The sequence below is a fragment of the Leucopleurus acutus genome (assembly GCF_964270905.1).
Source record: "Leucopleurus acutus genome assembly, chromosome: 8".
NCBI lineage: Eukaryota > Metazoa > Chordata > Mammalia > Artiodactyla > Delphinidae > Leucopleurus > Leucopleurus acutus.
In genome coordinates this window covers 109,409,321-109,437,040 of record NC_139151.1, presented here as the reverse complement: position 1 = coordinate 109,437,040, position 27,720 = coordinate 109,409,321, and the positions used below count along the sequence as shown (strand labels likewise).

Here is a 27,720-nt window from a genome sequence, read left to right as displayed (position 1 = left end):
TCTGCTCTCTGGAGACCCTGCGGAGCGAGCGCCGCGACCCCTTCCCGGCGCTCTTCGCGCGGTCTCGCGGTGACTCTGGTGCGTGGGGTCAAGGCGCGGGGCAGAGCTGCTGGGGTCGGGGCGTCATGCGGAGGGGTGAGCGCAAGGGCGCCGAGGGGCCGCGGCCGGGGTCCCCTGTGCCCGTGGGCAAGGCCTCGCTGGAGGAGCCGCTGGACGGCGCGGCCGCGGGCCGAGCGAGCGGGCCGGCCGCTGGCCGCCGCAGCACCGAGTCAGAGGTCTACGACGACGGCACCAACACCTTCTTCTGGTGAGGGACGGTGGTTCGCTTCAGTGCCGGCGGGGGTCGCGAGGGGCGTGGCCACGTCGTGCGGGTTGGGGGTGCCCGCAGGACCCCGGGACCGGCCCCTTGCTGCTACAGCCCCGACGCGGCCTCCCCGGTGGTCCAGCCCCTCATCTCTGCCCCCTGCCCCCTATCCTGGGAGGACTTGGCTCCGAAGTCACCTCAGAAAGGCTTTTCCTGCCCTCCCTGTCCGCAGTCCCCCTCTGCCCTCCGTCGTGATCCCTTTCGCTGACGGTGCTGATGCCCTGTGAAATGATCGTCTCCTTCCCCGGCACGTGGCGGTAATATGGACACCTTACTCCGCGCCAGGAGCTGAGCGAACGAGTGTAGAGGAAGGCTCTTCCTCTCTTTAGTGGCTCCTCGCCAGGCCAGCCCTTTGACCCCTGTGCATTTCGGTCCCGGCCAAGCCTCGGGATCAGGCTGCCCTCTAGTCTACCTTCACGGGGGTCAGGGAGGGAGGGGCCGCCAGGAGCAGAGTTGGAAGAGTTCATGATGTTGCTTTAGGCCGAGTTGGGCACTTCTGCGTTTGAGGGTCCAGGAAAGCAGTCTTGGACCAACAGGTCCCAGGTGTGGCTCGTGCACCTGGTGGCTCAGTGACCTTGGGCTACCCTTCGCCAGTCTGAGCTTCTCTTTCCTTGCTTCTTAGAGGCACAAACGCCATACGCTAGAAAGTGTGCTTCTTGAGAGGAGGGCTGTGGCCGTTCCATGCTGTTCAGTTCACGGCCACCTAAAGTTGTATCCCGTGGTAGGCCCTGGGGACATTTGTGGCTTTGGTGCCAAGAGAGCTCATGGGAGAGACAGACGTGTAGGCAGCAAGGATGCCATGTGGAAGCAGCTCCTCAGAGAGGGAGCCTGGGACCGCAGAGAAAATGCGATCAGGAAAGGAGGAGAGCCTGATGGAGCCACTGGACAGTCGGCGAGGTGCCACACAGCTGGAAACCTCAGGGGAGGTGCACGTGGGGCCACTGGTGTCTTGCTTGTATCTGACTCGGGAGAGACAGGGAAGTGGATGTGGTGGGGGAGGCATCCCTGCATCTAGCGAGGTCGGGATCTTCCCTGTGGGTGTGGGCAGCTGCTGGGGGTGGCCACCCAGCCCTGCTCTGGGAAGATACTGTGCTCCAGTGGCCTGGAGCCAGGGGGAGGGGGAGAGGGGTGGGGTGCCCTCCTCGGCGGGGGTGTGGCCCCAGAGCTAGAGACATTCTGTGAGTGGACCAGGCGTCTCCTGCTCTGGGGACAGGGCCCCTTCAGACTTCAGGACAGAGGACACCGTCCTCCGACAGCCCGGCTGGTGACCCCAGGAGGGAGACTGAGGTTCTGGAGTGGTGCCCAGGCTTGCTTTCCTTTCCCATTCATTCAGTGCATATTTTGGGGGTGCCAGTTGCTGTTCTAGGGGATACAACAGAGAACTAAACAAGAAACTTAGGTTCTGGCACAAGACTGGAGCCTCAGAAGGCTCAGCATGTTGGCCAAGGGGGTGCTGAGCGGTGCTCACAGAAGCCAGAGGGTAAGGAGGGCACGTGCGGGTTTCTTTAGAAGCACAGATCAGCGGCCCGCGGGTCCCTGCCCACGGGGACACAGAAAGGCCTGCCGTAGCTGCGCTCACTTGTGGGGAGGCCTGATGGAGCCAGGAGGGCGTGCCGCGGGGCTGCCAGTTCCGGGTACCGGCCTCCTGGGCGGGTGTCTGCAGCCTCTGCACCGCAGGTGTGTGGGCTGCTGGCGTGTGTGGTTGTTGCTGCGTCCCGGGCCTCTGCCCTCACCTGTGCAGGGGAAGAAGCTTCACGTTTCCTCAAGGCAGGTAACCAGATGCTCACCTGGCGAGAATGACTTATTTTTACTTGTAGAGCCCAGCCACTTACCTTTTTCTGAGTCTCTCATCATTGACGTGCTGTGCTGGGATTTTAAGAACTCTTTATTTTGAGTTTTAGGGAGTTTTATTAATGGATGTTACCAAAAAATTAACCTAAAGACTAAAAAGTATGTATTTGTGGAAACGACTGTATGTTCCAAAATTATTTGAAAGAACTCTTGCGTGTTCAAAACCTTGTTTTTACAGTTTTCGTTTCCAAAGGAGCTTGGGCTTCTTGGGGGCCATGTATGAGGATTGTGAGTTTCTTTGTCATTATTTGTCAGCCACAGAGTATGGAATTAGGATTCAGCTGTGGAGCCCAAGGCTGGGCTGCCCCGAACTGGACCTCGGGGCAGGGGCAAGAGGGCCGCTGGGGTCTGTGGTGGCACAGACACCGCCTCTCCTGCCAGTCGTGGTTGTCTTTATCGGGGAACACCTGGTGGAAACGTTCAGGACAGCAGACACAGTGCAAAGATGCGGCAGCTCAATTTGTCTGAAAATTGTCTGGACGCTCTCGGAGACCCAGTGCCCCGACGGGTGCCTCTGGACGTAGCCACCTATAGGTGGAAGATAGGTGAATCGCCGTTGGGTCACCACGCTTCGAGTCGGGGCAAGATGGATGGCTGTGACATTTTGGAAATGCTCACTGCATGCTCACATCTTACAGCACTGAGCGTTTGGTGAGCGCGGGCTCTGCTGTCAACAACACGTCTCACAGTAGCTGTGAGGATCTGCGGGGTAGATCTTAGACGCCCCACGTACCTCAGTCAGTGTGTGTTGGGGTTTGCCAGCTTCGCCCACATCAGGGCAGCATGACTTGCCAGCTGGTGCCTTTTTGGTCCTGCTGGTCAGCAGGCCAGGAGGGTCGGTGGCCCCAGGTGCCTCTCGCAGGCCTGGGACAGGCCTTCTGGTCTTGACGTTACCTGGCCAAGCCGCCGCTGTGCACTCAGTCTCGCAGCCACATCTTTGTACCTTCTCTGATTGGTTTGGCAGGCTGCCTCCCTGCCCGCTCGGCCTATGAGTATGGTCACCTCTAGACAGGGGCTGACAACTGGGTATTTTCCGCTCGCCGTGGCAGGGAGCCTGCTGTCTTCATGCCCTCACCCTGGCCCAGTGGCTGGAGTCACAGGATTTACGACCCATCTCTCCCTGTGCCTGGATCCCCACGTCATCTGTTAGTCACTCAACCAAACGGTGCATTTGTCTTCCTGGGCACCAGGAACTAGGAGCAAGAGGTCGTTGCCCAGCTCTGGCATCCGAGAGGGACATGGAATCTTCCCTGCTGTCCTGCGCCACCGATCTGTTGTTTTTATCACACCTCTGTGGCCACAGTGAACATGCAGAGCTTTTCCAGCCCAGCATCGTCGCTTTGCCACATCAAGTCCATCTCAATCCGTCTGGCCTCTCCCCTTGGGCTCTGGTGGTCCCCGTCACACAGTGTTCGTGAGGACAGTACCTGATCTGCCCAGCCTTCCCATCTCAGCGGCTCCGTCTTGCTTCCTGGCCACCTAGTTTCCTTCTAGTCTCACTTCGCTTCTGTCTGGAGACCTTCCTGGAGCGAGTGATTCTTTTAGAGCAGGTCTGCCGGCACCGGATTCTCTACTTCTTCCTCCATCCATGAATGTTTAGTTCACCTTCGTTTCTCAAGGGTGTTTTTGCTGTACATGGGATCCTGGTTTAGCATTTCTTTTCTTTCACTGCTTTACAAATTTTGTCCCACTTCCTCTGGCCTCCGTGGTTTCTGAGGAGAAATCGGAGCTCAGACTTGGTGTTTGAGCTGAAGAGAAGCCTGGTGAGGAGTCTGTGCTGTGGTGGCTGAAGAGCAGGCGCCTTTGGGACCAATTCTCACATCTTGATTTCTGACTTTATTCCTGTTTTTTGCTTTTTTCCTCTGGAAATGCTCACCAGGGTAGGCGTGACTCTGCCTCTTGGGGCAGGCAGTGGGCATTCTGGAGCTCAGGGGACCGGACCTGCCTGCCGGCCTGCCTGCCAAGGGTGCTGTCCCGTGGCTCCGCCCACGGCCCGCCAGGCACGTCTACACAGGCCTGGAGCTGAACCCTGCCGGCCCTGAGCGGTTCTGCTCAGTCACGGTCGGCTGGCTTGGGCTCCACGTCCCGTCCAGCACGTCAGCTGTACCTTCTAGGCAGATCCAGACCAGCCACTCCCAGCATCTCCTGCCCACCCTGGAGGGTCGCGAGGCAGCCCCGTCTGCTCTGGGCTCTGCAGCGGCTCTTGCCCCACTGACGTGAGTCCGGGCCTCCCAGGGCGGGACCCCCTCCTCCAGCCATGGTGGCCCCTCAGCCCTTTGCTCTCGCGTTGCTGGCCTGGACCTGCGTCCCCAGGTGTCCTGCGTGAGGCCCTCCCTAATTCTGCACCCCACCCCACCCCACTTCGTTGACTCCATACCCAGCCCTCTGTGTGTCTTGCTGTGTTGGAACGACAGCTCAGGGAGACAGGATTGGGGTTTGTTGGCACCTGGTAGCTGCTCTGCGCCGCTTAGTGTCTGTGTCACTTAGGCCCACTGGCCCTGGGTCTCATCACCTCACGGCGAGGGTATATGAGGTGATACAGGTGTGCTAGAGGCATCCTGAGCAGGGCTCAGACCCCAGACCCTCACCACCGAGCTGCGTGACCCTGACGTTGCCGTTTATAGCTCTGACCAGCCTCAGGGGCCAAGGTGACAGAGAGGCCCATGACTTACCGTTGTCACCCTCATAATCCAGATGCCCTCAGTCCCTGGTGGGTTCTCAGTGACTCTTGTTCTCCCTGCTAAAATCTGATGTCCCCTCTGGGGTGGGAAGGGTGGGCCATGTCCTAGACCCAGGAGAGGCAGCTGAGTCCCTCTGTGTGTAGGTGTTGGCTAATGTCCAGCAGAGGATCAGTTTCTAGGTCACCACATCCAGAGAACCTTAGGAGTGAAGGTCTAAAGTAGGACCTTATAATGTAGTCTGTGTGCTGTAATTATTCCACAGATCTCTCGGGCACTGAAATGTTTACTATACAGAGTTCAGCTGAAAGGCTGAGATTTTCCTGAAGTTCCCTCATGGCCTAGGACTCAAATGTGAATATGTTAACATTGAATTTTATGAAAATAGTTAAAATAGGAGTTTTTTTCACTTCTAATAGTTTTAAATGCCAGTATTGTGAAATATGGCAAAAGAATGTGCTCTCTGCTTTCTTTACTTGCAGCTAACTTATCTGAACATGACTGTTTTTGTTTTCACAAAGAAAATAAAATTTAAGTGAAGGGCGTAACACCTGAATAGATGGAGAGATACTCATTGTCTTGTGGATGGGGAACTCTCATCTAGTTGTGACTCATCGGTTCTTCCAGGGCTAATTTATAAATTCAGTTCAGGGCTTCCCTGGTGGCGCAGTGGTTGAGAGTCCGCCTGCCGATGCAGGGGACGCGGGTTCGTGCCCCGGTCTGGGAGGATCCCATGTGCCACGGAGAGGCTGGGCCCGTGAGCCATGGCCGCTGAGCCTGCGTGTCCGGAGCCTGTGCTCCGCAGCGGGAGAGGCCACAACAGTTAGAGGCCCTCGTACCGCAAAAAAAAAAAAAAAAAAATTCAGTGCAGTTCCAATTAGAATCCTACTAGAATTATTTGTGGCAGCTGTCAGACTGATGTCACAGTTAAGATGGGAGAGTAAATATGCAAGAATAATCGGGATGGAGAAGAGGGCTGGTCTGCCGGACGTCGGGATGGGCTCTAGCTATGGTCCAGGTCTCTAGCGCCAGCCTAATCTCATGCAGCCCCACTCTTGCTTTTTAGAAAATTACTTGAATCAAGGTACGATTGCTTTCCATGGCACACACCCACTTGAGGGTCCGTATCCACACTCCAGCGCGTTACACATGGTGCCCACCACCGGGGTAGGGATGCAGGACATTCCATCATCTTGGACGCTGCTGCCCTAGCACCTCCCCCGCCAATCTGCCATCCATGCTCTATCGCCACCTCTTGTGAGTCTTGTCGGTGGAAACAGACAGCAGGTTGCTTTCATGCCTGGCTGTCAGCATGGGGTTAACGTCCCCGTACAAGTCTTTGAATGGACATATGCTTTCATTTTTCACAAGTAAACACTTGGAAGGAATGGCTGGCTTGGGTGATAGACTCTGTTTAACTTTGTAAGAAACTGGGAAGCTTTTTCAAAGCGGCTGCACCCTTTTGCAGCCCCACCTGGAACGTGTGTGTTGGTGGCTCCGCGTCCTCGCGAGGACCCTTCCTCGAAGGCACTCGTGCCGTCCGTGATCCCGTCCCGGGGCAGGCGCTGCTGACGGCCATGCTGCATGTCTGCTCCCACGACGACCAGGGATGCTGCACATCTTTTCGTGTGGTATTGGCCATTTGTTGATCTTTTTCTTTGACGTGTGTGTTCAGTCTTTCGTTCGTGTTTCGGGAGATCGTCTTTATCGTTGAGCTGTAAGAGCTCTCTGTGTGTTCTGGGTACAAAGGCCTTTGTCAGGTGTACGTGTCATCAGTGTTTTCTCCTGGCTGGTGGCTGGCTTTTTCGTTTCTTCACTGCGTGTTTCACGGAGTTTTGACAGGAGACCAGTACTGGGCTCGATGCTTTTCGTGTGTTTGTTCACTCGTCTTCAGGGTGCCCTTCAAGGCTGGAGGTGCCCTCGTTTAGAAATGCAGGGCTGCATCGTCTCTCCACGGACACGGAAGCTGGGCCTCTTCCCCCTCTGCAGGCAGTTGTTCAGCGCAGAGGGGCCCGGGCGGGTATGTGACTGGGCGGCGTGCGGTCTGGTGCTGGACTTGTCGTGGGCCCTGGTTCCAGGAGAGGCCTCCCGCTGCCTGCCGAGCGCCGCCCCTTTCCCACATCGGGGCTCTGGAGGCCCAGCCAGGGTGGGCAGGCGGAAGCGGGGAGTCCATGTCTCAACCCCACCGGGCAGCCATCTCTCTGCCCGGTCTTGTGGGCCGGCGGCCGTGGCCGGCCCGCGCCCTTCTTGCTCCGGCCCTGGGGCCTCTCTCTGCCGCCAGTGCTCCGCTGTCATCCCGGCGAATCTCTCAGCCATGGTCACTTCATGAGTCACGAGGTTGGTCTCGGGGCGATCTTGCTCGGTGCCCGGAGCCCACTTAACCGGCCGCCTGGTCCCTCTGAAGCAGAGCCACCTGCCCGGGACGCCTCGAGCCAACGCGCCGTCCACTCTCCCCGCCCGAACGGGCCGCCGCGCCAGCACAGCACCGTCTGGGAGTCACGCAGCCGTAGCTGGCGCTCGGGGGATTTTGAGCTGGAGGTCGAGGGCCGAGCTCGCCCCTCTGGCGGCCCGTGGCGCCGCGGTCCCACGCGTGCTTTCCGTGCACCGACGCAGGCTGTTTGCGTTGCAGGCGGGCCCACACCCTGAGCGTGCTCTTCATCCTCACCTGCGTGCTGGGCTACGTGACACTGCTGGAAGAGACACCGCGGGACACGGCCTACAACACCAAGAGGTACCGGCCCGGCCCGGCCCAGCCTCGCTCCACGCGGCTGGCGGGGTCTCTGAGTGCTGTGTGCGCTTTCAGCCCCTCTTCTGCCCGTCCCCATCCCTGGGATCGACAGCACGGCTCCCGTGGGACCCCTTGCTCGTGCTGCATTTGCGCGTGAGAAACCAGAAGGTGCTGTGGCGGCTCCAGGGAGGGGTCTAAAGGGGTTCAGGTCAGTTCCAATGGGGCGGCTTCCCCACACATCCCACCCTCAGTACCCCAGGCCCCACCTGAGTGTGCCGCAGGTCAGCTCAGTTCTGACACCATCCCAGGCAGTGCCAGGCCCCACGGTCCCGGGCTCGGTCCGGCCAGACTTCATCCCCTCCCCACTTAGACCCCAGTCGCAAGAGCGGTCGTCACCTGACGGGCTGTAAACCACAGGTTCCCACCGCCTCCTCCTTGGGTGCAATTAATTTGCTAGGGCGGCTCAAAGAACTCAGAGAAGCATTTTACTTATTTATTATCAAAGGTTTTTTCATAGAAAGATGGAGGAACAGCTAGATGGGAGAGATGCGTAGGGCAAGGTGTGGGGATGGGACACAGAGCGTCCACGCGGTCACCAGCCTGGGGGCTCTGAACCCCCGTGCTGCTGGGGTTTAGGGAGGCCCTCCTCACATGGCGTGATTGATTAAATCACTGGCCACTGGCGATTGACTTAATCTTTACCCCTTCCCAGGGGTCTGGGGGTAGGATGGAGAGTTCCAGACCAGCCCTCCAGTCGTCTGCTTGGCCCCCTGGCAACCAGCTCCCATCCGGAGGTGGGGTCCAAAAGTCACCTCGTTAACATAACAAAAGATACCTTTGTAGCCCTCAGCGCTTGGGCAATACCAGGGGTTTTAGGAGCTCTGGCCTGAAACAGATGAAGACCAAATACGCATTTCTTGCTCTAAATCACAATCTCACAGTGACCGTGAATTTGAGTGGCTGGGCTTTCTGTGAGGCCAGGGGTGGTGCCCACCAGCTAGCACCATTCTTCTACACTCTGTTGACTAGAAGACTTTTTGAAACTTTTAAACTGGCTTTAGGAGTCTGGTGGTCCATCTCCTCCTGCAGGGCAGGAAGTGGGTAGACTGTCTTTCCAGCATTATCTCCAGAAATAGACCAGCTGGTAGGTTTGTGTCCTTTGCCTGAATCCCATGGATTCTGGAGCCAGTCTCAGAAGTGCGTGGGGAAGACTAGCTGGTTTCAGAACTCGTTTCTGTGCACTTTCTACGCTGGACGGACTCACCTCTCCCTCTCTGGTGCCATGAAACCCCTGTTGCTGTTCTGATCCTGGGGCCCAGGCTCCACCTGCTGTGGTGGGACAGCTAGAGGAGGCCAGGCAGGGACAGAGGTGGAGGGCGGCATCCGGAGCCCAGAGGTGGCAGGAGACCATTGGTCAGCTTTGGGTGGTGGGCTGGGCTCGTACACCTTCACCCTTGGGGTCCAACCCTCCGCCTGGACTGTGGTGTAGACGCCTGGGTCCAGGACACCAGGAGGTGTGTGTTACCCTCCCCTGTAAGGCGCAGGCCTGGCAGCAGGGGTCGTGGAGCCCAGAGCAGAGGAGGGTCTGCTTTGGGCCCCTCTGGGTGGGTCTCTGAGGGGGACGCTGGGCCTGTGGACCTGGAGACGGAGCCCCACGTCTGCCTCAAGGGGGTTTCCAGCTGGAACCTGGCCTTTCCTGTGCATTTGTTTGCCAGCACGTGGTTATGGAGGGTTTGCAGCGTCTGCTGGGCACAGCCAGGCAGGGAGGATCAAAAAGGTAGAGCTTGGTCACACTGAAGAGGTGTCCTCACGTGGCTGTGAAGTTGGGCTAGAGATGAGCAGTTGGGACGTCACAGGGCAAGACCAGTCACAAGGACGAGCGGGCCCCCCCCCCCAGCAAGAGTGGGCCCAGCAGCGTGTCCCGGGATGCCTCCCGAGGCAGGGGCCCAGGCGAGTCACAAAGCCTTGCTGCCCTGGGCCCTGCCCTGCACCCAGGGGCCCAGGGACTCAGACCCCCAACGTCGAGGGGGCTTGTTGGCCTCGTCCGGGACAGCAGCTGTGGAGCCGGGTGGGTGCTTCCCCACCTCTTCTTCCTGCACTGGCCTTTCTCCTGAGCTGTTTCTGCCCGAGCAAGGTTGGCACAGTGAGCCCAGAAGGTGCCACCAAGAGGGCCACCTGGGTCCCCTCCGTGGGGTCCCCTGTGTGATTTCATTGAAGGCGGGGCCGGGGGAAGGCAGGGGTACAGAGGAGCTGCCCTCCTGGCCCTGTACGGCTGCTGGCGGTGCCTGGAGCCTACTTCTAGGAGCCTGGAGCCCCGCCCTCACCTGTCTGAGGCTCTGCGGCTTCTTCCAGGGACAGTCACATACGCGTGTGGGTTCATTTCTGCTGAGTCCACTCTCACCCCCGTGGACCCCAGAGGGGCCCACAGCCTGCCCCCCGCGTCAGCACATCTGCCTGGGCTGTGATGAGGTCCCCCCGGTCTCGGGAGGCCGCTGGGCTGCTGATTTTTATTATGTCAGAGCTTTTGATGCTCTCAGGGGAAGGTTTTGTATATGTAAAATATTTCCCAAAGGTTACAGCTTTTTTTTTAATTTAATATTTACGTTGTTAAAAATCTAGGAAATTGGTTCATTTCCCTTAAGCTTTCAATTTCACCTTGTGTGTCATTGTGGATCTAACAAGTTCTATCACTTTAAGGGAGTAGATTTTTCTTCCTAGGCCAACTTTATTGTTGTGTCATTTAATATAACATGCACGTAATTAAAACGTATGGCTTATCTACGTGCCACAACTAGGTGGAGGTACGCGCTGAGTTTCCTCTGAGGGCCGCGGTTAGTCTGCCCTGCTGGCCACAGGCTACCACCGATCTGTCCCTACAGGCCCTTCTTGCCTGTTGTACAGTGTCATCCAGCATGCGCCCTTGTGTCTGGCCCCTCCCACTCGGCATGATGGTTTTGTGACACCCACGTTGCCGTGTCTGTCAGCGGTCATCCTGGTCCATTGCCAAGGGGTGGTCCACCATGTGGACACGCCACAGTTCCTTGATCCATTGTCTGTTGGTGACATTGGGATGTTTACATATATATACACATGTGCATGTGTAAATGTGTAAATAAATCAATACATGTACAATATAAAATATTTTGCATATTTGTAATGTGTAGAAATATAATGCATTCACAGTACTGAAGCACAGAGGCAGAGGCCTGACCGTAAAGCTGTGCAGTGGTGGTCAGGACAGTGGTGCTGGCAGAGGCTGGACAAGTAGAGAGCCCAGAAGTAGCCCCATGCAAAGAGGAGCAAAGGCAAGTCAGCGGAGAAAGGAGAATTTTCAACAAAATAATCTAGATAGAGACCTTACACTTTTCACAATAATGAATTCGAAATGGATTATAGACCTAAATAGAAAATAGAAAACTATAAAACTTGAAGAAAACGTGGGAGAAAATCTGGTGACCTTGAGTTTGATGATGCCTTTTTTTTTTTTGGCCTCGCCGTGACGCATGTGGGATCTTAGTTCCCTGACCAGGGATCAAACCCGCGCTCCCTGCGGTGGAAGTGTGGAGTCTTAACCAGTAGACCTAACCACTGGACCGCCAGGGAAGTCCCAATGACTTTTTAGATAGAACACCAAAAGCATGATGCATAGAAGAAAAAACTGATAAGTCGGACTTGATTAAAATTAAAAACTTCTGCTCTGCAAAACATAACAAAGAAAAGACAAGCCACAGGCTGGTGGGAAATGTTTGCCAAATACGCGTCTGATGAAGTATTGTGTTCACTGTGCAGAGAGCTCTTGTAGCTCAGCGGGAGGAAAACCAGCAGCACAGTTCCAAGCCGGGCAGAAGGTCTGGACGGACACCAAAGAGGACACAAGTGCGTGAAAGGACGCGCTCAGCGCCATGCATCAGCTTGGAGACGCCACTACACACCTGCTCGAGTGGCCAGGATTGAAAACACGGCAACAGCGGGCGCTGGCGAGGACTGAGCAACAGGAACTCTCATCCATCACCGGCAGGAACATGAATGGGGCAGCCGCTTTGGAAGACGGTTGGAGACTCCCTCAGAGAACTAAACAGAATCCAGCAGCTGTGCGCCTTGGTATTTACCCAGAGGAGCTGAAAACTTAAGTCCACACCCAAACAGGGACGTTTGTAGCGGCTTTGTTCACAATCACCAAAACTCGGAAGCCACCGAAATGTCCTTAGTGGGTGAATGGGTAAACAAACTGGTACCTTCATGCAATGGAATATCATTAAGTAATAAACAGAAAAGAGCTATCAAGCCATGGAGACAGAGGCGAAGCTTAAATGCATATTGTTGAGGGAAAGAAGCCAGCCTGAAAAGGCTACATACTGTATGAGTCCAACGCTGTGACATTCTGGAAAAGGCAAAAACTATGTGATGGTAAGAAGATCAGTGGTTTCCGGGGCAGGGGGAGAATGAATGGATGGAGTGTGAGATTTTTTTAGGCTCTTGAAACTGTTCTGTTAATATTGTAATGGTGAATGCAGGAGCTGTGTGTTTGTCAAAACCCATAGGACTGAACAACACAAAGAGTAAACCTAAGTATGCAAATTTTAAAAATCATTTAGGGGCTTCCCTGGTGGTGCAGTGGTTAAGAATCCTTCTGCCAATGCAAGGGACACGGGTTTGAGCCCTGGTCCGGGAAGATCCCACATGCCACGGAGCAACTAAGCCCGTGCGCCACAACTTCTGAGCCTGCGCTCTAGAGCCCGCGAGCCACAACTACTGAAGCCCGCGCGCCTAGAACTCGTGCCCTGCAGCAAGAGAAGCCACTGCAATGAGAAGCCCACGCACCACAATGAAGAGTAGCCCCCACTCGCCGCAACTAGAGAAAGCGTTCATGCAGCAACGAAGACCCAACGCAGCCAAAAATAAATAAATTTAAAAAAAAAAAAAAAAGTCGTTTAAGAGGTGGAGGACCCCAGGAAGGAATGCAGACTGTGACAGGAGAACCTACAAAAGGTGCTGACCTGAGTCACTTTGGAAACGAGTGGGGTCTGTAGGCCTGAAGGCAAGGGACGTGCACACAGCACTGGGCTCTCGTGGTGAAGTTGTTTCCTGTGGGGCATGAGTCAACAGCCGTGTCCCTGCTGTACACGTGCGCTGGGATTGAACAGGAAAGTACACGGATGGTGGGGGCCGGGATTCTCACCCCGGAGGAGTGGGAGGTTACAGGCGACCAAGGGGAGAATGATCTTGGATAACAGATGCTGGTTGGAGACGTCAGTGAGAACTCACGTTCGTTTAATGTAGAGACAGGTGGTTACACACAGGAATATTTGTAACGTGTGTGTGTGCAAGGTTGGCACGCACGTATCTTGTTGCTCTGTCAGCCGAGAGGGCCCAGAGGCAAGGAGTACACGGGCCCCAGATCTTGGTTCCTAAGAGCATTCGTTCTCCAGCAAAGGAACCAGGCTCCCTGGACAAATGGCCAATTCCAGGGCTGCGACAGGGAACCCCCAAGATGGGCCTGGAGCGTCTTCTAGCACCAGAAAGGAGGGAGGTGCTCAGAAACAAGAATACAAACCTCCACAAAGATGGGGCGTGTCAAAGCAGTGCCGGAGCCGAATGAAAGCCCCTTGTGGCCAAAGCTGGAACAGTTTGAGCACCGATATCAATCAAGTATTGAATTATAACCCAGCGTGTGACGTAGGCACCCCAACTCTGGGCTGATGTAAGAAATGACCGAACACATTAGTGAATCGGGGAGCAGAGACAAACCTCCTGCACAGAAGGTTTCCCATCAGGTTGCGGAGCTGCTCCCTGCCAGCTGTGCGGGGTGGGGGGGGGCTCCCTCCCGAAGGCGAGGTGTGGAGGGGACCCGACAGACACACCTCTGCCAGGGGGTCAGGGTCGGCACCAACAATCAGAATCGTGTTGATGGTGTGTACCCTTGATATGATGTGAAGATGGTCCTTAACATCTGTGATCTCACTTCCAGAAATCCTACAGCCCTGATCTAATCATAAACAGCCCTGATCTAATAAAAAAGACAGCCTTCATTAAGGGGCATTCCACAAAATACCTGGCCGGTGTTCCTCAAAACTGTCCAGGTCATCAGAACAGGGCCAGTCTGAGAACCTGTCACAGGCCAGAGGAGCCTAAGGAGACTTGAGGACCGTCATGGGGGGCCCTGGATGGGGCCCTGGAATAGGAAAAGGACTTTAGGTAGAAAGTAAAGAAATCTGAAAGAAAAAACTGTGGACTTCAGTTACTGGATCAGTCTTGGTTCACTGACTGTGACAGCTGTCCCACGCTCACGGAGTGTGGGAAATTCTGTACTGTCTTTGTAACTTTTCTGTTCTAAAATTAAAAGATTATTTTAAAGTGTAATTTATTTGCTTTCCTCTAAAAGTCCTTCTGGGTGACAGATTTTCCCACATCATTCCCTTTGGGGCAGGAGGGTGTCTAGCGGCCCTTTCACCAGACCCTGGAAGGGTGACCGTTGCCCCCAGGGCAGCCTCACCTGTACCCCACCCCACCGCTGAGTGCCAGGGACAGGGCTTTGCATCCTCAGACCTGCTTCTGGGGACGGCGGCCTCAGGTGTCCCGTGAGAAGTGCGTCCGTGCACGGCAGCTTCATGTGCAGTCACCCAGGCCTGCGAACGCAAGACTGTGAACCCTTGTGGCATGACAGTCCCCCACGGGCGGGGTGAGCTGGGCCCGCCTTGCTCCTCTGTCGTGGGCAGGGGTGCCATGTGTGTCTGCGTGGCTTTCACTCTGTTTCCTGGTGGGTTCCTGCTGGGACTGGATACGGTGGCCCCACAGGACGAAAGAGCTACTAGCGGGGCCCCAGCCTTGTTGGAGTGGGAAGCCATTTGATCCTAATAATACCTTTCCATCTTAGGGCTTTAGTGAGCTCTGAATCATCCTGTATGGAATTTTAGGGGCTTTTTGTTTGTGTGTTTTTAATGTGCCACATGTCTTAGTGACGTGGCTCTTGACGGTACACGTGACACAGCCCAGTGGCAGGGCCTTCTCCCCGGGTTGGTGCTGCCTCTGGGGCCAGAGCAGCAGTGCTGGGCCGCCAGCCTCTCTGTGGCCGAGCCTCTGCTCTGCCCTAACCGGGGGTCAGGGGCCGTCCCCATGGTGGGCGCCCGGGGGTCCCAAGCGCCGACCCGGAGCTTGGCGCTTCCGCACACTGAGGGCTGTTTGTTCTTTATTTGCAGAGGTATTGTGGCCAGTATTTTGGTTTTCTTATGTTTTGGAGTCACACAAGCTAAAGACGGGCCATTTTCCAGACCTCATCCAGGTAACTTGCCATTTCTTTCTCCATGTGTGGCCGTGCTGTTCTGAGGGTCACTCTGTGTCTGTGCTGCTGCGTGTGAGTGTCCCATCCCCCCCGGGGCCCCTCCCGGCTGGCCGGCTTCACCGCCACCTCGAAGCCCCTCCTCTTTGGGCGCTAGCCCCCGGGGACCCGCCCCCGCCCCCGCTCCTCCCCTGTCCCTGCCCTCTCTGTGCTAGTCAGAGGGGTCTCCCTGCAGGCAGAGGCGCCCGGGGCAGTCCAGTGCTCTTGGTGTGGCCTCGAGCTGGTGGTTGTGCCCCCCGCTGTTGGGAGGCTCACAGGGCGCCATCCGCAGCCACCCTACCCACCCCGGAGTCGTGGGGCCTTCTGGCAACCCCTGGGACATCCCCTCACAGCTGGAGGGGCTCCAGCCTGTCTGGGCTCCAGCCTCCCCGAGGGGCCGGCTCCGGGGCAGGGGTGGTGAGTTTTCCTGAAGGGTCTCAATTTAGTAACGAGTTTCTATCTCATTAAGGGTGTGTATTTATCGTAGAAAATTTGGAAAATACATAAAGTATTTTTAAATAAAGTATTTTTAAATATTTAAAATAAGGAAAATAACCACCGTTAAGATTTAACGAGTGTGTTTGCGTGTATACGTACACAGGTGTAAAAACAGAAGTTGGGATCATACTGTATGTGTGGTTTTGTATCATGCAGTATTCACCTCAGGCTTAACACATGCATACCCTTGTTAATTTTTCATTTGAGAACTGGACTTTTGATGGCTCCTTGTTTATCATCATTTGAATGTACTACCGTTTACTTAACCAGTCCTGTATGATTGTATACCTGGGGGTTTCCAATTTCGTGGCAATACACCAGGCTGTAGTGAATTTCCACATGTACACTTTTGTGTACCTGTCTGATTATCCATGGGACCAAAGGCCCAGGGGGCGTAGCAGATGAAGGGCATGAGCATTTGGGGCTCCTGATGGGTGCTACCCAGTTGCCCCCTAGAAGGGGCGTATCTGTTCAGGGGCCAGCGAGCCGGGGGTTGTGAGCGAGGCCCCCGGGGGCTCTGCCCCCTCAATGCCTGGTGGGGACGTTGGTGCTGGGTGAAGCCTGTATGGTCCCTGCCCCCGGGGCAGCGTGAGCTTCCTGAGCCAAAGGGCACGGCCCCCACTGGGGGTTGGGGAGGGGCTGCAGGACCTTCTCCACCGTCTCCACTGGTGTGGGCCCGTCCAGTCTTGCCTTAGAAGGGCGTGGACTCTTAACCAGAGCAACGGAAAAGTGAGCTGAAGTGTCAGAACCACCAGAGTCACAGTGAGAAACCAGGTGTGTTCAGTGCTCATCCGACAGACTTGGAAGGGAGAACAGGAGCTGCCGGAAGCTCCCCAGAGGCTGTCGGTGGGTGGGGGCGCAGCGAAGTTCTCGTGGGCACCCGGCCCTGGACGAGCCGCGAGCAGGACAGACAGGGCCCTGCCCGCGTCATCCCGGGGCTTCAGCTTCAGGAAAGCTCCACGTGCGGCTCTGAGCGGTGTGAGTGTCAGGCCGGCTGCCCCTCTGGAGCGGGCAGTGCCGCAGTTTCCGAGCTGACGTTCTGAGCGTGGCTCTGCCTTTCCTGAGTTTGGTTGCTGTGCGCACACCCTGTTTCTCTGCCAGTCTTGGCTTAGTTCACGGGGGGACCTGCCCCAGAGCACCGTCCAGGTGGCTTGTTCACCTGGTAGTTGGCAGGAGGTCCTCAGCCTCTCAAATCAGGTTACGTGTGCACACTGGCAGGAACGGACTCCACAAAGGAGGCGCCCTGGGGTCTCTGCGTGCCTCCCGCCCTCCTCTGGGCCCGGCTCAGGTAGCCCCAGGGGGAGCAGACAGCCGACCTGTGTGGGGCATTGCTTTATTTGCAAACGAGTTGGCTGCAGCTCCAGCTGGGGCTGCCACTAAAGAGGCCCCCTTGCCCTCGTGAGCGGCTCCCTGCAGAAGCTGGAGTAGACGAGGACGTTGCAGGTGCTGCTGAGGTGGCCGGAGCTGCTGCTCGGGAAGAAGATGCGAGTGCGGGTCTGGGAGCAGGGCAGCCCGTGATCAGGAGCCTCCGGGGCGGCTGGCGGAGAGCCGCAGCTGCAGCAGGGTGTGGGGACCCTGGCCGTGGGGAGGGGCGAGGACCCGCTGGCCACTTGGGGGGGGCAGGCCTGCGTCCTGGTGGGCTCTGCGGGGTTCTAGTGGTGGGGAGTCTGAGCAGAGTGGGGGTGGCCGGGGCAGGGACAGCGCAGCCTTCATGGGAGGAGGCGGCCGTCCCTGCAGCTGGGCAGCCACACTCGGCCGCCCCAAGTCCCTGCTCCACAGCCCTCGACCTGCTGCTGCAGCCTCGAACCAGGGAGAATTTTCCAGGTTTTTCCTGTCTTCAAGGGCACGAAGAATAAGCCTGTCACCTCGGCTGTTTACGTCCGTTGTCTCGGAACACATTAGCCCACCTTCCCAAGAACTCAGCCACGTTTGTATTTCCTGCCCGTGCGAGGCTGGATTCTCGTCAGTCTCCGGGGCGGTTTTTCCCCCGGCAAGCGGGTTAGGCCCAAGGCCTGAGGGTGCCGGGCTGGCCCCGGAGCCTGGCGTGTGTGCAGTTCTCACCCTCTTCTGGCACAACAGGCCCCGCACCCCTGCCACTCACCTGCCCGGCTGCCTGTACCCTGGGTCCACACTGAAGTGGGGGCGGGAGAGCACGTGGTGCTGTCACAGGTCCTGGAATAGCTGTGGAAGAGCCGTGGCCAAGCCGTGTGTCTCCAGTTTGTGAGCACGGCTTGTTTTTTTAATTCAAGGTGAATTAGCTTTTAAAAGTAGGCTGGTGGTTTATTTTTTCTTTACAGACATAAGCATAGGGTAAGCAGATATCTTATTATTTATTTTATTATTTATTTATTTGTTTTTTAGCTGCGTTGGGTCTTCGTTGCTGCGCACGGGCTTTCTCTAGTTGCGGCGAGCGGGGGCTACTCTTCGTTGCGGCACGCGGGCTTCTCGTTGCGGAGCACGGGCTCTAGGTGCACAGGCTTCAGTAGTTGTGGTCCGCGGGCTTCAGTAGTTGCAGCACGTGGGCTCAGTATTTGTGGCACGTGGGCTCTGGGGCAGGTGGGCTTCAGTAGTTGTGGCTCGCAGGCTCTAGAGCGCAGCCTCAGTAGTTGTGGCGCACGGGCTTAGTTGCTCTGCGGCATGTGGGATCTTCCCGGACCAGGGATCGAACCCATGTCCCCTGCATCGGCAGGCAGATTCTTTACCACTGCGCCACCAGGGAAGTGCCCTTAGGCATTTATTAAACAGGATTCTGAAGATTCTTGGAAGATAGAAGTTACCGTTGGCTTTTAGGACAGTTCTAGACCTTCCCCTTCCTGTTATCTCATCCCCCAGGGACTTGAGAGTATGGAAAGCAGATGGTGAGAGAGAGGAGTCCCGGCCAGTGAGAGGGGTTCTGAGGGACATGTTCGTTCTTTTTTCCACCTTTATTGAGATAGAATTGACATGTAACATAAGTTTAAGGTGTACCGTGTGATGATTTGATACATGTGTATTGCATACTCCAGTATGGTTAGTTAACCCCTCTGTCATCTCATGTAATCTCAACTTTTGTGTGTGTGTGTGTGTGTGTGTGTGGTGAGAACATCTAAGATCAACTCTCTCAGCAACTTTCAAGTATATAATATAGAACCGCCAAGTGTAGTCACCGGAGGGACAGAAGTGCTGATTGAAACTTAAGACAGTTTCCTAAAACAAATTGGCATCCCAGGAATTCAGAGATGGTTTAATGTTGGGAAATGTGTTAATTTCATTCATCACATTAACACTAAAGAAAAAAATTGATCCTCGTAAATGCAGAAGAATAAAGTTTTGTACTCAGAAAACTGAGCACAAAATAGAAACACAACATACTGGAATTAAAAGGTTCGCTTAACGTGACGAAAGGTATCCACCAAAACCTTGCAAACTTACTTAATGATGGAGGTTAGAAGCACACCTAGGAAACACAAGACAAGGATGTTTGCTGTCACTGCTCGAATCTGGTGGTTTGCGGGCCTTCTGTGCTGCGGGAAAGATTAGGGACGGGAATGGAAGGGAAGGAAGGAAGAACAGAGAGAAACTGTGCTCAGCCCTGAGTTAGAGCTTGCTTCTGAAGTCTCTCCCAGGGACCTGAGGGCCCCGAGCAGAGGCCGTGCGCGGGAGCTGTGTGGGGCGGGGCCGCGGGCCGCAGGGCGGCGCCCCCTGATGCCGCTGTGTTCTCCGTGTCTGTACAGCCTACTGGAGGTTTTGGCTCTGCGTCAGTGTGGTCTACGAGCTGGTGCTCATCTTTATACTCTTCCAGGTAAGCGGGTCTCTTGGTTGGGTGAACTGTGAAAGTGGAGGTGGCACAGAACGCTCTGCATATCAGCCCCCAGGGCTCTGGTAGGAGGCTGGACCCCACCCGAAGGGGGCAGGGGCTGTAGGGTGGGAAGGCACCAGCCATCACCTGCGGCAGGGTCTCCGTTCTCAGAGGGCCTGGACCTCTGGGCGCAGCTGCCGCGTGGCCAGGGGACGATGGGTTCAGACGTGGACGCCTGGCGGGTGCTCCAGATCTGAGCGGGGCTGAGCCCCTTGCAGGGGGCGCCCCTGACCCCGCAGCACAGGCGCTCTGAGTGGGCAGTGGGCCCGGGCCCAGTCGCCATGGGCCTCGCTTCTGGTTTTGCGGGTGACCGGCTGTGGCTTCGTGTGCTTTTCTCCCTCTGTCACACGTTCTGCAAGGGGGTTGGGGTGGAGGTTGGAAACTTAGCTCCTCAGTAAATCTTGGATCAGGATTTGTTGCCGCTAACATCTGTCTGACTAATACTCCTGTTCTGCTGGACTTATGGAGCTCGCCTTTGAGGGTGGTCTTCAGTATCCACAATCTCAAAACAGTCAGCGATAGCTGAGCGATTGAGCATCGCGTGGGAAGTTTTGCATTTCGGGTAGGCGTGCAGGGCTGGGAGCTGTAACACCTGTTTGTGTTTGTGTGGACACCACAGTTACGCACAGAGCCCCAGCCCCCCTCGGGTGCCACCTCCGTGGCCCTGGCCTCGCACTGGCCTCGCAGCCGCCATCTGTCTCTGAGTCACCGCCATTTGTCTCTTGGAAAGTCTCGTGTGAGTGGAGTTGTGCAGAGCGTGGCCTTCACTGCCTCTGAAACTCAGCCAAGCCGTGCGCACCTACAGCCGGTCCTCTTTATCGTGGATGGGGTTCCTGGTGGAGGGACCGCCATCTGTCCATTCACTGGGGTTGTGTCTGGTTTGGGGCAGATGTGCGTGGAGCTGCTCTGAGCCTCAGGTACAGGCTCTTGTGTGGACCTGAGCTTTCATTTCTTGAGGGTGAACACTCTGGAGGGACTCCTGCGTCATGGGTTGGGTGTCTCACGCCCAGGGCAGCTGTGTCGCGCCAGCACCCTCTCTCATCCTTGGCAGTACTTGCCATCACCAGGATCTTGTATTTTAGCCGGCGTCTCATGGATCTCATTGCATTTCTAGAGTGGCTGGCGATGTTGACCGGCCTCTCCTGCATATGTGAGCCATGAGACAAACATCGTCCTCGGGGAAGTGTTTGTTTTTTGCCCTTTTTAAAAATCGGGTGGTTTGTGTCTGTAGTGTTGGGTTATGACAGCTTTTTATTTAGTGCTGGTTACAAGGTCCTTTGCTGGATGTGCTGGGCCTGCGTTCTTTAGCAGTGGCGGTCCTTATGTCTCTTCTTTTTGTGTTTTTGATGTCATATCTAAGACTTCTTTGTCCAACACCAATTTATTAAGATTTTCTCCTATACTTCCTTTTAAAACCTACCTGCTTTTATATTTTACACTGAGATTGCTTATTCACATTGAATTTCTTTTTACATTTTGTTTTGGAACGATTGTAGATTCACAGGAAGTTGTGAACAGATTGTACAGGTAGGTCCTGTGTTGCTTCACCCAGGCCCTCAGTATTTTGCACAAATGTAGGACAGTATGTGTACCTGAAACTAGCATAATATTGTAAGTCAACTATACTTTAATTTAAAGTATACATATATATATATAAAAGACAGTATCAAACCAGGAAATTGATATCAATGCACTCCACAGAGTTTGTCACAGTTCAGTTTTACATGCATGTGTGCACACACACATGTGTATGTAGAATACTGTGCAATTTTTTTGGTTTTATTGCAGTGTATTTAATTAAAAGTATTTTTTAACTACAGTAAAAAACATAACATAAAATTTACCGTCTCCGCATCTCTAGGCGCACAGGGCGGGGCACGAAGCACATTCACATGGTCGTGTTACCTTCCCCACCATCATCCCCAGAACGTTCCGTCTTCCCGAACGGACGCTCTGTCCCCATGAACACTCACTCCCCTCCCCTCCCCCAGCCCTGGGCCCCACCGTCTACTTTTCTGTCTGTGTGGATGTGACTCCTCCAGGGACCCCTAGGGAGTGGAATCAGACAGGATTAGTCCTTCTGTGACTGGATTATTTCACTGAGTGTGATGTCCTCAAGGTTCACCCTGTGTAGCCTGTGTCACAAGTTCCTTCCTTTTTAAGGCTGAGTAATGTTCCATTGTGTGTTTAAACCACATTTTGTGTATCCACTCAAATGGATGGACACTTGGGTTGCCTCCACCTTTTGGTGACTGTGAACGTGGGTGTGCGAGTATCTGTTCCAGTCCCTGCTTTCCATTCCTTTGAGGACATGCCTACAGTGGGATTGCTGAGTAACTCTGTTTAACCTTTAGAGGAGCGCCAGACTATTCTGCACAGCGGCTGTACTCATTTTACAGTCCCTCCAGCAGTGCCCAGGCTTCCAATTTCTCCATATTCTCACCAACACTTGTTATTTTCCTCTTGGGGGGGCGGGGTGGTGCAGTGGTAAAATATCTCGTGGTTTTCCTTCTTTTTTTAAAAATAAATTTATTTATTTATTTTTGGCTGCGTTGGGTCTTCGTTGCTGCGCACAGGCTTTCTCTGGTTGTGGCGAGCAGGGGCTACTCTTCATTGCGGTGCGCGGGCTTCTCATTGCCGTGGCTTCTCTTGCTGCGGAGCACGGGCTGTAGGTGCACAGGCTCAGTATCTGTGGCACGTGGGCTCAGTAGTTGTGGCTCGCGGGCTCTAGAGCGCAGGCTCAGTAGTTGTGGCGCACGGGCTTAGTTGCTCCGCGGCATGTGGGATCCTCCCGGACCAGGGCTCAAACCTGTGTCCCCCGCGTTGGCAGGCGGATTCCTAACCGCTGCGCCACCAGGGGAGCCCCTGATGTGGTTTTGATTTGCATTTTCCTATCTTCTCATGTGCTTGTTGGATGTTTGTATGTCTTTTTGGGAGACCAGCTTTTGTTCTGGTTGATTTTTTTAAATGGTTCATGTTTTGTCTTATTTATTTAAAATAAACTTTTTATTTTAAGACACATTTACAGGATTGTGAAGTTAGTGCAGAGAGTCTCTTCACCCAGGGTCTCCTGTTATGAACATCTTACACTAATATGACGCATTTGTTACAGTTAATCATCATTAACTAAAACCCACACTTCCTCTCAGGTTTTCCCCTCCTCTGCAGCACAGGACCCTCCCCTCACGTGGGTCTTTCATTTCTCTCAGCAACGTTGTGTGGTTTTCGGAGTGTATGCTTGCACTTCCTTTGTTAAGTGTATTCCTGAGTATCTCACTCTTTCCGATGCTGTCCTGAGTGGGGCCGTCTTGACTTCGTGTTGGTCTGCTGGTCGCTGGCGTCTGGACACGCAGCCTGCTTGCTCTGTCGGTCTGGGTCCTCTGTGCCTACTCACTCGTTCCCACAGCTCTGCTGCTGTTCGGGGGGTTCCTGAGGGGGGTCTCTGTGCAGGAATAGGGGGAGTTCACTTCTTCCTTTCCAACCTGAGTGTCTGTCTGTCCGTCCCTGGCCTCACACTGTCCCCCACTTCTTAGCGGGGAGCCCTCAGCCCTCACCAGATGCCCCTTGTCAATGGAGGAAGTTCCACTCTTGCTAATTTGTTGAGTGTTTTTTTCATGAGAGGGTATTAGATTTTGTTGGTTGGATGCTTTTCTGCATGAAATGAGATGATCACGTGGTTTTTTCCCTTTATTAACGTGACGTTTTGTGTTGATTCATTTTCTCATTTTGAACCAGCTTAGCATTCCTGGGATGAAGCCCGCTTGGCCGTGGTGTGTGGCCTTCTGTATACGCTGCTGGATTCACTTTGCTGGTATTCTGTTGAGGATTGTTGCATCCATGTTCATAAGAGACACTGTCTGTAGTTTGCCTGGAATGTCTTTTTCTGATTTTGGTATCAGGGTTGCTGGGGATTTGTCTGGTGTTTCTGTCGTGATTTGACACATGATTCTGACCATCGGTGCTGACCCCGACCCTCTGGCAGAGGTGTGTCTGTCGGGTCCCCTCCACGCCTCGCCCTCGGGAGGGAGGCCCCCTGCGGAGTGCGCGGAGGCAGCTCCGTAATCCGATGGGAAACCTTCTGTGTGGGAGGTTTGTCTCTTCTCTCTGACTCACTGATGTGTTCGGTCATTTCTTACATCAGCGCAGACTCGTGGGTAGGTATCTACGTTATCCTTTGGGTTACAATTCAGTACTTGATTTGTTGCTCCAACTGTTCCAGCCTCGGCTGCTGGGAGCTTTCCCATACCCCACCTACGTGGGTTCTTGGTGTTTTGTTTTGGGTTTCTGAGCACCTCCCTCCTTTCTGGTGCTAGAAGACATTCCAAGCCCATCTTGGAATCTGCCATTTCTCCAGGGAGCCTGGTTCCTTTATTGGAGAATGAATGCTCTTAGGAACCAAGATGTGGGCTCTCTTGGCCAGCAGCGCGGAGCCCTGTGGGTCCTGACCAGTGAGTCTGCAGACTTATAAATGGCCGGTTCTGGGAGGCCCCCCTGCCCAGGCTGCTGTCCTCTCCCAGAGCCATGTCACGAGGGGTCAGTCGGCCTCCCTGGCCTTTGCTGGAGTGGAGGTTCATGGTCTGGCCCTCTGGGCTTGGGTGACAAGCTCTCAGCTGGGACCGCAGCTGACTTCCTTGGGTCACGTCAGACCTCAGATGCCCTGAGACAGAGACTCGTTACAGTGCTGTTTTTCGCTTCTCTGAGGGTTGAGCGTCCAGGGATCTGAGCCCCTACTGACCTGGCTCCGGAGCAGAGCCCGTGGGGCCATCCTGACTCAGGAACACAGCGGTGTCGTCCTCAGATCCCGTGTGACCAGGGCACACGTGGCGGGGAGGGTTCAGTTGTTCGTGGTGTCACCTCAGTCATGTGACAAGATGCAGGTCTGAGTGTCATCTGTCCACACACCCCACGGACCGCGTCTCGTCACCCCAGCCTAGAGCCTCTTCCCCGCTGTGCCCTTTTGCTGGTACTCGGGGCAGGAGCGAGGGAACAGGGTCCTGATGACGGGTGTCCCAGGGTGCCTCCTGTGGACCAAAGGCCCCAGCTGGCAGCCAGCGGGGGCCTGAAGGGAGGAATGGGGGGGTCCTCTTCTGCCAGGGTGCGCCCCCAAAAGCCCACTTTGTGCCGAGGCTGGAGGGCTGTTTGGCTAACGCTGGCGTCTGGGAGAGGCTGTCCGGGCGCCGCCTGGAGAAGTGTGTCCCACTGTGCTGTTCCTCGGTGTGGGGTCTGGACCTCGAACCAGACGTAGGGAGGAGAGGTGGGGAGACTGGTGATCTGAGCACCTTCCCACGGGAGGTGCCCCTGCGACGCCACGTGGTGTTGTCCTGGGGTCCCATGGGGGCGTGAGGACATCCTCGGACTTGGCACATCCCCGCTCTGCCCGGCTGAAGTGGGGGCGATGCCGACAGTGCTTCCCCTCGCGGTTGGTGGGTGCTGTCTGTGCACCCCAAACCCTGCCCCACTGACATGCCGCCGCCCTTGCAGACCGTCCAGGACGGCCGCCAGTTTCTGAAGTACGTAGACCCCAGGTTGGGGGTCCCGCTGCCAGAGAGGGACTACGGGGGAAACTGCCTCATCTATGATGCCGACAACAAGACCGACCCCTTCCACAACGTCTGGGTAGGTGCCCGGAGGGGGACGGCCGGCCTCATGACATGGGGGCCCCACCACCTCCCACGCGGGAAGCTCGGCGCTGCCCCAGGCATGGATGCTTCTGGGACCCGAGTCACTCTGGACTGGATGGGATGAGGGTACCAGGGGCCATGCCGCCCACACGCGGGGATGCCTCTGGCTGCGGCGGGGCCCCTTCCCAGCTCACGATGGTGGACCGAGCGTGAGGCCTGCCTCTGTGCCCCACAGGACAAGCTGGACGGCTTTGTGCCCGCACACTTCATCGGCTGGTACCTGAAGGTAGGCACCTCCTCGTTGGGCGGGGTACCTGGTTTCGGAGCCGCCCTGAACTCTGGGCCATTTTCCAGCCGTGCGGTGGGTTGCGGCCGCGGTGCAGGACAGGCGGGCTGCCGAGCTGGGGGGGGGCGCCTGACCCAACCTTGCGTGTCCTGAGCGTTGCGGTGGCCGCTGGAGAGCAAAGGGGAGAGACCCACGGGGGGCCCCCGGCCCCCATCCCACCCAGCCCTGGGCATCCTCAGGCCTGGACACAGGAGTCGTCGACATACCTGCAAGTTGCCTCAAAGTCTTTTTTTTTTTTAATAAATTTATTTATTTAATTAATTTATTTTTGGCTGCGTTGGGTCTTCGTTGCTGCACGCGGGCTTCCTCTAGCTGTGGCGAGCGGGGGCTGCTCTTCGTTGCGGTGCACGGGCTTCTTGTTGCGGTGGCTTCTCTTGTTGCGGAGCACGGGCTCTAGGCACGCGGGCTTCAGTAGTTGTGGCTCGCGGGCTCTAGAGCACAGGCTCAGTAGCTGTGGCGCACGGGCTTAGTTGCTCCGCAGCATGTGGGATCTTCCCGGACCAGGGCTCGAACCCGTGTCCCCTGCATTGGCAGGCGGATTCTTAACCACTGCACCACCAGGGGAGCCCTCAAAGTCTTAACTTGGGGCGGCTGGAGCCACAGCTGCTCTGCCGCAGTGCCCCGCCTGAGGGCAGTGGGGCGGGGGTAGGGGCGGGCTGTCCTTGGGGGATCCCGCCCTGGGGGCTGACGTCCTGGCGGCCCGCAGACCCTGATGATCCGTGACTGGTGGATGTGCACGATCGTGAGCGTGATGTTTGAGTTCCTGGAGTACAGCCTGGAGCATCAGCTGCCCAACTTCAGCGAGTGCTGGTGGGACCACGTAAGTGCCGCCCTCTGCGTCCCGGCCACAGCGGGGGGCGGCGGGCGGCACGGGGTCCCCTCAGCCAGGGCCGTGCGACCTGGGGGCCTGTGGCACCCACCTCCCTCCCACCTGGCTCCCGCCCCCAGTGGATCATGGACGTGCTCGTCTGCAACGGGCTGGGCATCTACTGCGGCATGAAGACTCTCGAGTGGCTGTCCCTAAAGACGTACAAGTGGCAGGGCCTCTGGAACATTCCGACCTACAAGTACGTCTAGAGAGCAGCCCTGCTCCGCGCAGGCCTTGACCCCATTGTGGGGCCTGCAGGCCCCCCCCCCCCCACCGCGAGGTCCTTTCGTGAGGTGCTACAGGCGAGGATCTTGCCTCTGTAAACTCCACCGAGGATGTGACCCTGGGTGCTGCCCTCGTGGCGGCCGGGACGTCAGCCCGTCCCCATCCAGCCGGCTCCTCTTACTCCCTGCTGGCCCTTCTCGGGATCGTCCCTTCCCAGCCGCCTCCCTCTGTGAAGAAGTAGAGAAACAGTCCAGGAAAAGACCTGGGGGGCCGGGGGGTGGGTGGCGCGGGCCGGGGTCGAGTGTGCCCGGTGGGCGTTGCCCTGGGCTGACGGGCCGCGGTTCCAGGGGCAAGATGAAGAGGATCGTCTTCCAGTTCACGCCCTACAGCTGGGTCCGCTTCGAGTGGAAGCCGGCCTCCAGCCTGCGCCGCTGGCTGGCCGTATGCGGCATCATCCTGGTGGTAAGGCCTGTGGCCTCCTGCACGCCCCTGCCTTCCCCGCCCCGGGCGCCCTCCACCCTCCTCTGCCCCCAGTTTCTCTTGGCAGAGCTGAACACCTTCTATCTGAAGTTTGTGCTGTGGATGCCCCCCGAGCACTACCTGGTCCTCCTGCGGCTAGTCTTCTTCGTCAACGTGGGCGGCGTGGCCATGCGGGAGATCTACGACTTCATGGACGACCCGTGAGGGCCAGGGTGGGGCCTGGGCCGTGGAGCGGGGGGCGTGGGGGCGGGGCGCTCTCGAGCCTCACCCCTGCACCCGCCTCCCTCTGCAGGAAGCTCCACAAGAAGCTGGGCCAGCAGGCCTGGCTGGTGGCGGCCATCACCGTCACGGAGCTGCTCATCGTGGTGAAGTACGACCCACACACGCTCACGCTGTCCCTGCCCTTCTACATCGCCCAGTGCTGGACGCTCGGCTCCGTGCTCGCCCTCACCTGGACCGTCTGGCGCTTCTTCCTGCGGTGAGCGCCGTGGCCCCGGTGGTCCTGCCTGCCCACCCCAGGCTCTGAGCTCCCCTGCGGGGCAGCGTCCAGGGACCTCTGTGGGCCAGCCAGTGGTGACGCAGCCCCCGCTGTCCCCAGGGACATCACCCTGAGGTACAAGGAGACACGGCGGCAGAAGCAGCAGAGCAGGGACGACCAGGGCAGGGCGGACGGCAGCGTGGACGGGCGCCCACCAGGGCCCGACGACCCCTCGGGGCCCGAGGAGGCCGAGAGGGAGGGAGTGCCAGCACCGCACTGACGCTGTGGCTGGGCCTGCAGAGCCCAGGCCCGGCGCCCTCCGCCCTCTGCGGTTCCCGCCAGGAGCCTTCCCGCCAGCAGGCCTCAGCCCTCAAGGTTCTATCTCCCTTTTCTCCCGCGTGCACGGGGGGGTGGGGCGCGCGCGTGTGTG

At 56.5% G+C, this 27,720-nt stretch overlaps 1 protein-coding gene across 1 annotated transcript; it reads left to right on the top strand.

Annotated features, from left to right (window-relative positions):
* PTDSS2 (phosphatidylserine synthase 2) lies at nucleotides 1-27,570 on the top strand (the record flags this gene model as incomplete). The annotated part of the gene is made up of 12 exons (XM_082845056.1): nucleotides 1-307; nucleotides 7,523-7,624; nucleotides 14,818-14,900; nucleotides 19,148-19,215; nucleotides 24,754-24,888; nucleotides 25,129-25,179; nucleotides 25,946-26,059; nucleotides 26,188-26,306; nucleotides 26,680-26,794; nucleotides 26,867-27,012; nucleotides 27,105-27,290; nucleotides 27,411-27,570. The coding sequence occupies exons 1-12, from the start codon at nucleotides 126-128 to the stop codon at nucleotides 27,568-27,570; spliced, it is 1,461 nt and encodes a 486-aa protein (XP_082701182.1). The 5' UTR covers nucleotides 1-125.
* Nucleotides 27,571-27,720: the final 150 nt, after the last annotated feature.